The sequence below is a fragment of the Pipra filicauda genome, unplaced genomic scaffold, assembly GCF_003945595.2.
Source record: "Pipra filicauda isolate LSUMZ 115617 unplaced genomic scaffold, ASM394559v2 scaffold322_size837228_pilon, whole genome shotgun sequence".
NCBI lineage: Eukaryota > Metazoa > Chordata > Aves > Passeriformes > Pipridae > Pipra > Pipra filicauda.
The window spans coordinates 398,299-413,848 of NW_024104446.1; the positions used below are offsets into that span (position 1 = coordinate 398,299).

General features: G+C 35.7%; 1 protein-coding gene across 3 annotated transcripts in view; it reads right to left on the reverse strand.

Annotated features, from left to right (window-relative positions):
- The window catches only part of ATRNL1 (attractin like 1), a 379,876-nt gene that overhangs the window by 318,342 nt on the left and 45,984 nt on the right, over positions 1-15,550 (reverse strand). For all 3 annotated transcript variants that reach the window (XM_027740024.2, XM_027740021.2, XM_039383740.1), the window contains exons 6-7: positions 5,733-5,907; positions 4,458-4,545 (exon numbers count right to left, since the gene is read on the reverse strand). In XM_027740024.2, coding sequence (XP_027595825.1) covers positions 4,458-4,545; positions 5,733-5,907 — 263 coding nt within the window. The remainder of the gene's footprint in view (positions 1-4,457; positions 4,546-5,732; positions 5,908-15,550) is intronic.

Genomic DNA, 15,550 nt, shown 5'->3' on the forward strand with positions numbered 1-15,550 from the left:
TTGCTCTTTTTTGTTTTAATGCTAGTTTTTGATAAGACTAATAAAAAACATCACAAGATATGTAGACTCAACATCAATACCAATTATTTGAAAAAGGAATCAAAATAATACCCTTTTTAAAGAAAGTTTTAAAAGTGGAAGTAACATTCATAAAACTCCAATGAGTTTAATTTAATTCAACTACATATAAAATGGCTTGTATACTGTAAAATATCTTTATTATTGCTACTACATCAGCCTGTCTGCTTCATTTCTATTGCCAGTCTTGAAGGAAACAAATCTCAAAGCCCAGTCATCCTTCCATTGTCTTGGGGCTATTAGGAAAAGTTTAATTACGAGACCAACTTCTGTGATAAAACCACAAACTCACTACTGAGTAAATTCCCAGCAGTGACCATATACACACCTTGTAGGGAACTCCCTTTCTACTCGATTCCAGTGATTTTGCAATTTACTCTCTAACTCCCTACCTAGTCACTGTTTAGCAAAGCTGTATGTGCCTACTTTAAAAACCTCACATTTCCTTCAGTATCTTTACAATCCTATTTCTTACATAAATTATTTCGAAGTATGTTGATATTTTCAGTACCAAGATGCCTGGACCTATATACAATTTCTGAGATAGAGTAGAACCAATTGCTAACAAATAAATAGCACCTTTCCAATAACCAGACTAAAGAGGCACCGAAGGTAATACTAAGAGTTTAGTTGGTCTCAAAGCAAGAGCACTTTTATACTCTCTCCTCTACAAATGCATAAAAAGCCTTAGTCACTTATTAATAACTATACATCAGTGGAAGTCTTCTGATCTTTTTTCTTCAGAATAAAGAAGAACGGTACTTCAATTTTAACTAAAGAAGCTTTCTGAGAGAAATAGGCACAGTAACTTATTTCATTCTCCACAGAGTCAATCACATGGTTTCAGTTTTTACCTTGCACCACAATCAGGCAATGCTAGCTCTGCACTCTCACTCCAGCCTAGCACTAGGCTTTGAAATCTCAGGAGCTCAAGTCAAAAACTTAATCTAATTTCTTCTCCGTGGATATTTTTTTCTCTCAACCATAAAGGAAACGTTACACAATTACTAATATGCAGCTCAAAACACAGCTCAAAGCTGCCATCTTTAGGTATTATGTTCTACTACTCTTCATTGTAAACTATTTTTCTGTTTTTTCAAGAGACTGAAGATCTAAAAGGAAAAACATCAAAAGTTTATCCTAGTAAGTTAATTTAAGAACTTATTGCAGGAGGATACATTTCTTCTACTTGCATGGTCAGCTTCTTTTGGCCCATGTAATTTTTGACATTTGACATAATCACTAAAATCAGCATATTAGTTAATTATTCCACATAAGTTCTTTATTAGTGAATACTGATTGCTAATTAACATGTCTTCAACAACAAGCAACATCTTCTTCGGTACACACTTGCTTGTAGCTTTCATTATTGTTAACAAGAGTTGCATTTCCTCACTGAGACCCAAAGAGATTTCTGAATTAACACAGGTCTATTATATTTAATATTTTCTGGTAAAAGTATTTCTAGAATGGAATGTCTCAAGAAAATATTAGCACTGTCAAATAAAAAGGTGAAATGATATTTTAAGCCTTTCTTCTGATCTGCTAAATGATACATTACTCGCATGTTTCTGAACTAAAAGGTCCACATTCTACAAGAAGTGTAGATAACCAAAGACACCAGTCAGAAAGATCTGAGCTTTCAAAGAATAGATAATGCATTAGTAATGAATCAGGGAACAGATGAGAAGAAAAGCAATTTTTGAGTTGATGTTGGGGCATCCACAAAATTTAGTTCATATTGCTACTGAAAACACCTCTACAATATTAAACATGCCATGTACAGATTCAACATCTCTGGAAGAACAACAGATGCCAGGAAAACAAAACAAAATATCCACCCACGCCTTCTATTCTGCTTGACTTCACAGAAAGCACTATACAAAGGAAGACCCAAACATAAAAAGAAACTAAAACGTACAACTAAAAGGGTAAAATCTTTAATGACAATATGAAGACATTTCGAGGACATCTGCTCAGATCACATGAATGCTTCCTATTTAAAGAAAAACCCACAAATTTTCCCATTACAAATAACAAAATAAAGCTCAACTTAGCAGAAGGATAATGGAGACTTAGAAGAAATAAAGGCTTTTTGAAATACAGGTTCAAAACTCCAGCAGACTAAAACAGACACACATAAAGGTAAGGTATGAAACAGTTTAATGAGCTACCTGCAAAATTTATATCTAAAGTACTAATATATCATTTTTCAAATGCATTAGCAATACAGCCAACTAGATACTTTGTGGTGCCAACAGACAGTCTGAATGAGTATTCTGAGAAGATAAAGCCATAGCAACAAAGTGAGGTTAACTTTTCCACGTGAGTCCTTCATGGCAGACTTCACAGGTATTTCCATAACAAAAATCAAAAACACAAGGTTAAAGTAGTGGGGGAAAAAAACGGCAAAAAAGTCACCAGGATTAGTTCTGAAGGAATTTAAGAACGAAACAGCTGACCCCTGTCTGTAGTATGTAAATTCCTGCTTAAAAATGGGTCCATACCAGAAGACTGATAAGGAAGAGGCAGAAAGGCCAGAATTCAGTGAATAAAGCAAGCAAATTGAGGAAAATGCTATGAACTTCTGAAAAGGGAAGCTATATCTTGCAAATCATTGGCTTTTCCTGAAGGAATCAAAGGTCCACTTGACACATTTATCTAAAATTTCATGGATGCTTCAGAACATTCCTCATGCCCTAAAGAAACTAAGATGCCCTGGGACAAGCAAGGCAGATAACACCAGGCTAAATAAGTCAATAAAGTTTGCGAGGGAAAAAGTAGCTACTTCTTAAATGAATAAAGGTCATTAGTGGTGTCCCACAGAGATCTACAATTGGGATTTATTTGTTCAATATACTGAAAAACAAGTTGGCAGAGTTATGAGAGGAAAAATGGCAATGCTTTTTGACAATACTGTGTTACTCAAAATAGCTGAGGCAATGATCAAAAGCAAGGAATTGCAGAAGAATCTCCTAATACTGAATGTGCAATACAAGAACAAAAAAAAAGGGTAAATTAATGTTCATGTACGTAAGCATGAAAATATGCATATGTGAAAAAAACAATTTTAAGTCTTTACAGGGGATGGGTCAGGGATGGGTTTTGAATTGACTAGAATGAGATCTTGAGGTTATAACTGACAGTTCTCTGAAAATACCAGTTTAAAGCCAACAGCAGATTTTCAAAAAGCTAAAATACCCTAAAGAATTAATAGAACAAATTAACTAATTCATTGATGTCAATCTCTGAGGTAAGAATTCACTAAAGACTGTGATTTCCCCTATCTCAGAAGGGATATAACAGAATTAGAAGAGGTAGAGGCAATGACACAATGTTATCCAAGGTATGAAATATCTTCCCTATAGATGATTGTTAAAAATACAAGAAATTATCAGTTTGAAAAAGAAATGATAGAGAGAGCATGTGATGAACTTACAGAAAATCATGAGTAGTACAGAGAAAATAAAATGGAGATTAAAAAGTGGAGATTATCAAATTTAAACCATCTAGTGTCAGTACTCAAAAGGTGGTATTTCTTGAAAAAATACACTGGAATTCTTAGGCACTGGATGATATCAATACTAAAATAAATATACGGTCCAAACATTTGGAAAAAAATAAACTTATTCATATTTTTTTCACTAAAATACTACCTTATTTTAGGAAATCCCAGCTGCAAAATAGGACAGTATTCTGAGGAAGCTTGTATACGTTCCTGTCATTTTTCCTTATATTCTTCCCTAGGCATTTGCTGTTACCCATTGTTCAAGACATGTTACCAGGCGAGATGAACACACTGGTCTGACCTGATACAATCCTTTTTGTCCTTCCCTGCTGGAGGTGTCTTATGCAAACAAATTAAAGTTTGTGATACAAGTTCTGTAGTTCTCTGTCACAGTTAACAAGTTTGTCATCATCTGTAGCTTGTCTCCCCGATGGATACCTCAGGCATATGTTGTAGCCTTCTCTCCAGTCCCGTCTCCTTGTGCTCCTGACTGAAGAGTTCCCAGACCCGGGTCATCCCTTGCCACATCTTGGGGCTGCCAAAGGACCCTGTTACCAGCACTTGGCTCAGACCCTGGGGATGGTGCCTGGTCAGCAAGAGCATTGCCCACAATTCCAATTATATCACACACACACCTGCTTTTTATTGGCAGTTTAGCTCTGAGGATCGTGGTCAAACAAGTGACTTAGATCTAATGCACAACCTCTGTTCAAAAAAAGTGCAATACATCTAAGTACTGAAGAAGACACTAACACAAAATATTTATGCACTAGAAATAAAATTGTCCCCAAAAATTCACGGGGAGTCATTTTAAGATCACTGACAGCACACACAAAGCAATTCATTATATAGAATGCTGAAGAGTCCATACCTGATACAAAGCAAGAGTGTGCCCGTATCTCTGGAGTGGCCCTTTGGATACAGGTACTACATTCCATATACTGCTTTCCAAATTGTAGCTAGAAGAGAAATAGAAGAGTAAACATTTTGCACCTGCAGAGAAATAGAGGGGTTTGTATGTTCAGACTAACTTCTGTTTGGTAGACTTGATCAGTCACTGTGTCTCTCACATGGTAGTTTGTTTGCAGCAGTAACATGATCACTTTTAAGAGTGCACTAACTTGTGATACTGTACCACATGTTCATCAAGCAAAACAGGAGTAGCTCTTTAAGGGACCCATCAACAGTCTCAGAAAATGGGAGTGTAATAAAAATCACCAGATTTATAAGAAAGTTATGACACTGGGCTGCTAAGCCCACTGATATCAGATACATAAAAAACACACCCCACTAAACTGCTCATGCCATGTATTTTCACACTACTTTGAAAATTTACTGCTGAGCATCCTCTTAGCTATATGGTTAATTTCCATTACATTTTAATTAACAATTAAAATTAATCCCTTAATGCACTAACACACAACAAGATGGAAGAGAGGTAAAAAAAATAAATGACAGAAGTAGAAAAGAAAAATACCACAGAAGTTGGGATTTGTTTTGGATGATTGCAAATGTATGGAAGAAAATAAGAGGTAGACAAAACCAGAAGTAAACATACCAATGAGCATATCCTAACACTTGTATTTACCCCATTTACAGCCTCTACATGTATACAAGTTACCATGCAAATCAGCTACACAATATTTACAGTTGCTTCAACTTTATTTTCAAAAGGGGGTCAGATACACATACATACAAACTATCATACATATAAAGAAGTGAAATACAGTTGACCTGCCTAACCCGACTAGCATGTCATCAACTGACTAAGTGCATGCACTAAATACAAGTCTCCTATAATCATAAATTAACTTGAATAATGCAGATAACATTTGAGATGTACTGTTTGAAAACATCAGCACATGGATTTCTCTCACTGTTCTACCACCACAAACATTTATATGTTTGGCAGTTTTTCACAAAACTGAAGAAATTACACATTAGTATCACATACAGTTTGATGTTGCCCATATTTTCATTTTCTGTAATCATAAGAAAACTACAAGCAGAAAATAAGACCATTAAACAAGAATCTAAAAACATATAAATCTTTCCATTAAATTACAAGATAGAAGCTGTCTCCCTGGTAAGATCTGTTTTCCCTAAGCCACATCAGAAAGGATGTTACAAAGGAGAAATCACTTACTTCAACACCATTTGGAAGGAACTGTAGTTAAAAGTGTATCCACCAATCACCCACATAAACTTCCCGTGTAGGACGGCCTTGTGGGAAGCGCGGCCCACGGAAGGGCTGAATGGCTTCACGTTTGGGAGAATCCAGTAAGACTCCGTGGAAGGGACGTTCAGAGAACAATCTGGACCTGTTTTGTAAACAAATGTGCAATTTGTACAATCTGTTCGACAGGAACGTTAAAGGCAACAAAGCAGAAACAGGGGAGGCTTAATTACAGATGTCAGGATTGCTCATTCTGATAAAATATGGTATAGACTTTTATGTTTAACAGATGCTCAAGGAATAAATTGACAACATGGGATGTCAGTCAATTTGAAAGCATTAGATTAGCTCAAATAATAACAACCCATTTCTGTGCCCTTCTAAGAAAACAGATTGTATGAGTCAAAAATGGAAAGAAAGGCGCAATACATCACATTTTAGATGACTTATCACTGAGGTCTAAAACTTGTAGCACAATATGCACTGTATGTTACCTCTGGAGAAAAACTATAATGTATTTGAACCAGACTAAGCTTATATCAAAGCAAATAACATAATAAATTAAGTTACAATATACATTGTATTAAATCTCAGAAGTAAAAATTTGCCCTTTGCCAATGCCATTCTGCCTTGTTTCTCAAGTGGAAAACACACTATAAAGCACTTTATCAAAAGAAGTATTTGAATATTTAGATTTTATAACATTTTATAGATCATTCTACAAAGCCACCAAACACATAGCTATATGTTATTTTCAAATATATTTCAACCAATCATTTTTTGTTAAATAAGGAAAAGCCAGAAAAACGCATAGGTTTTTAGTTATAGAACAATTAAAATAATGAAGAGTAAAGTTTTTTTTTAATTTGTTCTGATCTTTTCATCATTAGTTTATGCTCTAGATCTTGTTATTTAAAACCTGAATATATACAGAATTTTGCTACCAAAAGAAAAAAAATATAAAGGTAACACATGTACTATTTGTCTCTTGTCTTGACTGGCTTTATTTCTAGATGGGGAACACTGAATTTTTAGGACACCAGTGTGCTCCACTTTATGCATTATCAATCATGGAATTGAGAGTTTTTCCATCAGTGATGGCATACTAGTGTTGTACAACATGATCCTGAAAGAGGATGAACAATGAAGAAAAATTGCTGCTAAAGGCAATTACTGGAGGGCACAGAGAATCAGATCAGCCTTTGAAGAACCACAGAACAATTCTACATAGTTAAATTGAAAACTAAGTAAGCTACATTTCAGGATCATCTTAGGATAGTTCATGAAAGCATTACATCACCACTCAGCAAGGGTCAAAATAATAAGTCGTGTCGGAATAGAGAATACTGTTACCTTACTGCATAAATCTGGGGTTTGTGTACCCTTAGAAAACTGTGTGTCCTACTGAAAGAGAGATTAGAGCTGGAGACTGTTTACAGCAGAGTAACAAGGATGTTCCAATTACAGAAGTCATCACATTCCTTCGAACTACTGACTTTTTCACATGGAGAAAAAAGAAAATAAGTGACAAAGGGAGAGTGGATATGAAGAGTCCATAGTCTCTCTGAATATAAAGAACCAAGATTCATCAAATGCAGCTTGAAGAAGCCACTTTCAAAACAAAGGAAGAGGAGACAGTTCTTCATGCAAAAAGTATAAGATTTCCTTGGCAAGGATGCTCCCCTGGCAAAGGATGCTCTGAATGCAAAGATTTACACTGTGTCAAGGAGAGACTAGACACACATTTAGAAGAGAGAGCTGCTGAAGTTTACTAAACAAGCTAAATAAGTCATGTACATCAAGTTCATATTTCTAAAACATATTTTCTTGGAGGGGGTGGGGGTGGAAGTAAAGCGAGTCTACATTTTCCAATGTTTATTATAATTTTGGGGGCAACTTGTTACAGTTACTTATACACAAAAACCAGGCATCCAATCTGTACCTAACCAGCTGTCAGCTTTTCCTAGTTCACTGAGAAGAATGATGTCCACTTGTATCCAAATTACCTTCCACTCACTAAATGATGGAGACACTCAATTCCCACAGTTCATTATACCTTCTACTCAGAAAAGATTAATGGCATTTGAATGAGGTCTAATGAGAGTATGAACAATTCAGTATATTATTTCTTAAGCATTAATAATTAATACTGTAATAGAGCTGTAACCTCAGTAAAATTGCAATTTGGTAAACCACTGGAGAAAACACTTAATTTGAATCTAAAAGAGCTTTAAAATAAACAATTGATTAAGTATTCTTTGATCGGGGAAGAGCTTAAAAATGACGAAAACGGTGCCCCCAGTCAGAAAGTGAAGCCGCGTTTGCGCCTGTTGTTATCGCGACCCCGCACAGAGATGTCGCGGCCAACAGTGACCCCTGGTGACCAACAACGAGCAAAGCAGCGCAACTCCTCGCACGCCAAGCGACCGGAATTTTCAGTTCTGGAGACAGGGAGCGGCAAAAATCCGTACGGCAAATCCAATTATAGCGAGGTGGCACTGACTGTAATAAATGAAGACAAACAAAACCTATCTATACTAAGTTAGCCACGGAAAAATCTCAACAACACTGCGAACCAGATCAGCGACGAAAGAATGTCACAGACAACTCTCTTCCAACCTCAGGGCTTCCTTGCTGGTCAACACTGAACAACAGGAAAGGTGAATAGAAAGGAGAAACTACGTATCATAGAATCATAGAAAGGCCTGGGTTGGAAGGGACCTTAAAGATCCTCTAGTTCCAAGTCCCTGACTTAGGCAAAGACGACCCTATCACATATCAATCAGTACAAAAACGGAATATGTAGTTGCAAAAATGCGAAACAATAGAATCCTACTGGCTTTAACAAAACATCATTTAAAAAGCAAATGCTTTTGTGTGGCCACTGCTTTATAAAAGCAAGGTAAATGTAGGACTCTTAAATATCACTTATAGATTTTCCTACTTGAATACATATACCATTATTTCAGCATAAATACATTTTCTCTTCAGAAACATCCCATTCACTAAATACGTGCTTTTTGAGCAACAGAGAGCACTACAGCTGCAGAACAAAGATAATGAAAAATATGTTTTGTTATGTTCCATGCAAATATGATTTCTCTCCATTTACTTAAAATTGAATTTCTTTCTTATCTTCCTAGTGTGTCAGTCAAACCACTGGGAGAAAAAAAAAGATTTAAAAACAGCAAACAACTTTATAAACCTGAATTGGAAGTCAATTATGTTATCCTCTAAGGTGGGAAAAAATTCTATAGGTTTAAAAAAGTGATTTATCCACACAACACATGAGAAAGAATCTAATTTCTATTTATTGAGAAGTTTCATGAAAAGTCAAAGTAACAATCTATTCCAGTAGCTTAAGTCATAAGATCAATTTCCACCTAATGACTAAACATCATCTACTGTCTTCAAACCTAATCTTTTCCTTTAGGATCATAGGAAGAAAATCCCAAAAGCATTGATGTGTCGAATATAAATTTCACAGTCCTCTTTTTTGTACAATCTAATCAAAGCAGTTAAATAAAGTATTTGTTGTTCATTCTGTATTTGTTTGATGTTTGATCACAAGTTGAGAATCATTGCTTCAACATAACTTTTCAAGCGCAAATACAAACCCAATGCCACTTTTCTCCAGTACCCAATAAAATCTTTGCATGATAATGAATTTGAGATTATGAAAAAAAAAACTTTTTTTTAGATAAGAGGATATATATTAATATACTTTCAATAAAAATATTATAAGAAGTTTTACCAAGCAGTATTTTAAGGGAACTTCCCAGTCTGACCATTTACAAGACTGTCAGTCACACTCCCAGCACCAGAGACTTTCACTGCTGTGACTGGAGCCAGATAAATTCCCCAACAGGTAAATCACCTTTCTTAAAGAAAAGTGGTATCAACTTTGTATTTTCATGTAGCTAGTATTTAAAATGAGAATAAAATGTTGTTCTGGAATGGCTCACAGGCATCCTGATAGGAGGTGTACCTATGTATCTCTATGCTGCCACTGCATAGCTCCGCAACATCCACACGGGATGTAATTATTTATCCCATCCTGCAAATAGTCTTGTTTCAAAGGAGACTCAATGGTAGGCAGAGAGATCCTGGCTAGGTCTCCAGCTAGCTGTGCCAGGACTCAGCCTCCTCCATGAATGAAACAGAAATCCAAATGCTCACAAGCTGATGCAGTTCTTAAAATGCCATCTGGTTTCTTAGTCAGTCCCATTTGTTTCCTCAGCCAGGAAGGTGGATCATCCAAGAGAGATCTGGCCACAGGGAATCCACAGAGTCAGTCTGAGCAGTCAAGCCAAAGAGGCTGCACTGCTGCCATCAGTGTGTACTGCTCAAGGGTGCCCTTCAGCTGTTTGACTCCAGATCTCCCACTCAAGATCAACAAGGCAGGTACAGAAGAATAAGGCCTGATGTCACGGCAGTGTTTACTAACACCACATTGCACGGAAAGCTTTCCTAGTCTTTCATGACTGAGAACAAGTATGTTCTTTGGTAGACTTTGCATGAGATTTGTCATCTTAAACAAAAATGTGCTTTGCTTCTTACTCTCTAAAAGAAGCAGAGCTTTTCAGATTAGCAGTAGCTGACAATACCCATTGGACTAGACATTTTGAGACTCCATGCTAATGGCAGCAGGATATCTAGCTCTAATATCTCTGCTAACTTCTAGAAAACTTCAGAGCTCTAAGTCAAAAGCCTCCTTCCAGTTTTCCAAGTATGTTCTGATGGCTAGTTTATCCCAATTTCTCTTCTACCAGTGCTGATATCACTGAACTCAAAGAGCTGGTCTTTCTATTCACCCCACAAATGTTTATAACAGCAACACTCCTCCCTCCTAGCCTTCATTTTACTAATTTAAGCAAAGCATGCTCTGTTAGTACCTTCCATAGCCTTGGCTATCCTAATGGTTCTCCAAGTCTATTTGTATTCATGAATTGTAGTAATAAAACGAAGTATACTAGTAATGCTTTCATATCTTTAACTCAAGTTTCCTACTAGTGCACTTGACACTTTACAGCCTATAGTTTGTAGAGTATATAAAATTAATAATATTCATTAGTTCATGTTCTAATTGAGATAGAAAGGTAAGTTTTCTCCCATGTCACCTTCCACACTTCAATCCAAGATTATAAAGCAATTTCTTAATGCTCTTAGTCCCTAAATGTATTAATTTACAATTAGACTGAAGTAATTACACATTACTCAAAGCCTTTTTTGCAAGATATTCTGATCCTCCTTCAAACTTAAAGTAACTTCCACCTTTGTATTACCAGATTTCTTTAGCAGTCTTATAAGTATGTAACAATATCAGTCCCAAGATCAGATCTTAAGCAGTACTGATATCTTTCCATCCTAAGTTACTTGTTCAGCACACTCACATTTTATGATTAAGAAGTTGAGTTCCTTTTACTGTTTCCTTATATATTGCATGCCTTCTTCAGTTTCAATGATTTCCTGTCATCAAATGCTGAGGTTCAGAAAATCTATTGCAATTACTTGTCCCTTTACTTACAGACTATTTTAGCATAAACTACATTGATAAATCCACAATTCAACTGTTTCACTATTCAATCACAGCATACCTTTAATTGCTTCCTTTCTCAAGTTATAATCTAGAACTTTAGACACTTCTGAAATCAAGCTTACAAGTTTTTAGCTGCATGAATCACTTTCTTCCTCGTCTTAAATGAAGGTGCTACAGATCATGAACAAAATTTAGTATTGCCCCTTATCAGGGAAATCAGCACTATCTGTCTCCTCCTTGTGTTCAGAACAAAGTACTGCATGCAATCATTAATTTAATCAAGTGTTTGCATGTTCTATCTTACTACATTTAAGTGTATGCATTTTAAATAAATATTTAGAAGGTCATTGATTTATTTTTAATGGATTATATTTTTCATTAAAACTCACAAATAGCAGGGGACTCCCTTCCTAAATCTCAGAATAATTAGACATACAGAGCATTATCAACCACTTTAATGCAGCCATTTATTGAAACAAAACAGATAAGTTCTGCTAAACTTGCTTTCACTAATTGTCAAATGACAACATAAAGGTATTTAAAACTGAAGTTAGCTTTTCGTTTACCTGTGACGTTCATTCTCTTGCAATAAGGATACTTGATTTTTCTTACACATAATTCTCAGACACTAAATTTCTAATTATGATAGCTATATTTTGTTTACAAATTGCACAGTCCTCAAGGATGCTTTACAAATTGTTAAATTCCATATGAAAATAAAACAGAAGAACATTTCTAGTACATATGAAATAATCATGCATTATAAGACTGTTCCTTCCTACCAGTTCTATATATGCGAAATCTCCTTAGACAACTCTCATTTCTGTGATAAACATAAAAAAAGTCTACAAATATGGAGTGCATAAATTGGATTTTAACTTAAAATTGTGGGAGGAAAGGACTCCTGGGGTTTGTGCTTTTATGCATATATAGTATAGATGCACATATATATGAGGACATCTCCCAGACTGTAAAACTGCAGTTTCTCTTGACTGAATTGGTAGTTGGCCAAGAGACATCCTGAAAAGTAAAACTGAGACAAAGAGGGCATTACCATGGGGCAGAACAGTTATCAGACACCTGCCTCTACTGTCTTTTTCCTTCCAAAAACAGGTCTATCTGAAGCAAACGTTACACCATAGGTCCTCTTTTCTGAAACTAGACACTTGTTTGCTTTCTGGCCAAGAACATCCAGGTACAACAGGCCAAAAACTCAGATTTCAGACCTCTAAGCATTTGGCACAAGCTCTTTCCAGTGCTACATTTCAACTGCAGCTGCCTGAGCTCCCATCTCAAACCTTCTCCATTGGTTTCAATAAATCAGATAAACCAGCACCACAGAAGCACAGCTTTGCTAAATCTCAGCACTGAGGAATAAGGCAGGCCAAACAAGGGAGTATGACTTCAAAGTTTTCCACTAATGCAAGGGGAACAAACTCAACTCTAGTTAGTCCTTTCAGGATAACCTAAGTTGTACATTGACACACATTGACATAGCAATTCTGGCTATACAAAAAAGTTGTTAGAATAAATGCTACAGTAATAAGCAAGGCAAAATACTGATTTTACACTGCAGTAGTCATAGCTCCTTTTATACTTTCATTGTTTACTCTTCTCCTTACATAAAGGCTCATTTTTCCCCAGAGAGATGTTATAAAACTCAAGCTGCCTGAATTGCTAATGGACTTATTTCAAAGTTAATTAGTTTAATTTCAGAATCTGGCCTGCTACATCTCTATCTGCTAGGAGCAGATCTGTAGGGAGAATCAACTAACTATACGTGTTCCAGAATTGTTATCGGTGTTTTAACTTTGTAGTAGGGCCGAATGACCATTTGTGGGTGGTGTGCATTCTGTGCAACCCTAGAGCTCATCTTCTGGGGCAGTTTCTTCTAAAAGGAAGGCAGTTCCTCTGTTTTCAAGTAATCTCACAATGCAATCCAACACACAATACACAAAAAGGATCAGATTTGCTTTGAAGGTACCCTACTCATGCTCTGTAAACACACCCTGTAACTCCTCCAAAGCAGACTCCCCTTTTTCTTGCAGTACTGATGTTCAGCGACCAAAGTATCAAGAAAGTTTCTCTTAAATTTAAGAGAGCTTTGAACTCTATTTTTTTCCTTTTTACACCCAGTAGTTGGTAACATTTTCAGCATGTTCAAAGATAGTCCATTTAACTCTCTAAAAAATGTGGAACTGTTCACAATCCTTTCAGTTATTCCGAATTTTTACACCTGTTACAGAAGTTTTAACTGTTTGGAAATCTCTGTGCTCCTTTACAGCCTAGACAACCTAAGACACAGTGTTCCCAGTATCAAAGAGAATTTGCTGGCTGTGAATACATTCAGCAGAAGCATCGTTCTATAAACTTTTTAAATAGGTCAACTAGTGCAAGAGCCACCACTTTTGTCTCGGTGGAGTCCTCATTTCTCTTTTACCTGCGCCTAGCAAAGAAAAATAGATCAAGTGAGCAGTTAAAAGGTATGTTTTTTTCCTCCCTGAATTACATCCAAGCCTGTAACTGCAGGCATCAACACATTCTGCTATATAATACAGATAAATTAGCCAGTAATGGGACAGTGTAATAAGATGTAATAATCATAAAGGAATCACTCTTTAGCAAAAACTTCAGCCTCCCTTACATTGCCTGAATAGTTTAAATTAAACAGATTTCACATAAATATTAAATTTTCTTCCTATATGAGACCAACCATCTCAGAAACATTTAACATTACTAGCATTATTTAAAAACTGCTTTCATTTAAAAAGACCCACTACATTTAACAAGTACATTTTTTGCTAAATGCAATGCCTGATAAAAATAAAAAAAAATTACATAAATTATTTGCTTTCCAAATCTAAAAGTTCTTATTGTCATGGCTTTATTCTATATTGCTATGACTAACAGCCAGCTGCAAGTATCTACAAGATCCTTGTATTACATTCCACAAAATTCATCTTATAATCAGAGGATTCTACTTTTCACTCAAATAATTTTTCTATCCCCCAAAATACAGTGTTTTCTTTTCTCAGAATACTTTAAACATGTTTTTTAACTTGAAATGTTCTTCAGAGCTGCTCCTTCCACAATATCCACAAGATGTCACCATTGTAAAAGAAAGAAACCCCACGTTGTAAAAGGAAATTCCAGAGTTTATGTTCTGAACCATAGCTTTTAATTATTATACTTCCCAATCAATTCAGTTCAATGATTTGTTGTTATATAATATAGGCACTAAACATATTCAACAAAAAAATGGGAATAAAAAACAAAACATAAAACCGTTTTCAAAATCAGAGAAAACAAGACCCTCTAGGCACTGAGTTTGAATTACGAAACAAGGAAAAACTTGTCAGACAGCAAGACCATTAAAATAAGTAGAGAAATTTATGATTCCAGCAGTGCAAATGACTTACACAGAAGATACTATCAGTGTAGAAACTATAGAAAATGTAAATGCAAATAAATAAAGAAATAGACTTGAGAAGCAAGTAGTCTCCCAGAGAGCTCAAGGAAAGTCTGGTATTATTTTTTATTTAGTAAGGAAATACAATTACGTAGCCAAGCCGGTTCATCTGTGACAGAATTAAAAAAGAAAAATAATTTAAATCTATATAGGTTCAGTGAAAATCCAAGGAACAATGAAGGAAATTGTATCATCCTGTGCACTGTAGGAAAGATTGAGAAGCCAGTAGGTACAGAAATGCTAAGTGAAAGGAAGGTACTAACAGAGGAAGTTAGACTTTTAATTTTATTTAGTGCTCAAAGCTTCTAAGGAAGTTTTTAGCACTGTAACTGAAGGCATAGACTAAAAATAATTTCCAAAGATTTGTGACATTTCCCCATTTTGAACACAGGGATCAGAAATTGCAAGGAATCCATGCACAGTTAAAAGGATGATATTCTTGCTACAAATTCTATTCAGAACTTCCTTACAGAGATCAAGCTTTCAGGATCTTTCTGTGCATTACAATCCTGGTGCGTTCTAAAGGACTCAGTAACAAGTCTACACTATTTCCATTCAGTGACCATATAGCTAAACCACTTCCCTTCTGTGGGTGCACTGACTGCCTTTTAATGAACAACTCATTAATCATTAAGAAGAGAAATGTATTAAATCTTATCGTGTCTTTGGAGTAATAGGTGTGACAGCTAATAGTAGTAAAAAAGTCATTTCCTTTGACAGGCAAAAAGAAACAGCAATAAAACAGAAGTAGAGGCAGGAAGTCATAGGAAGAGGACATAT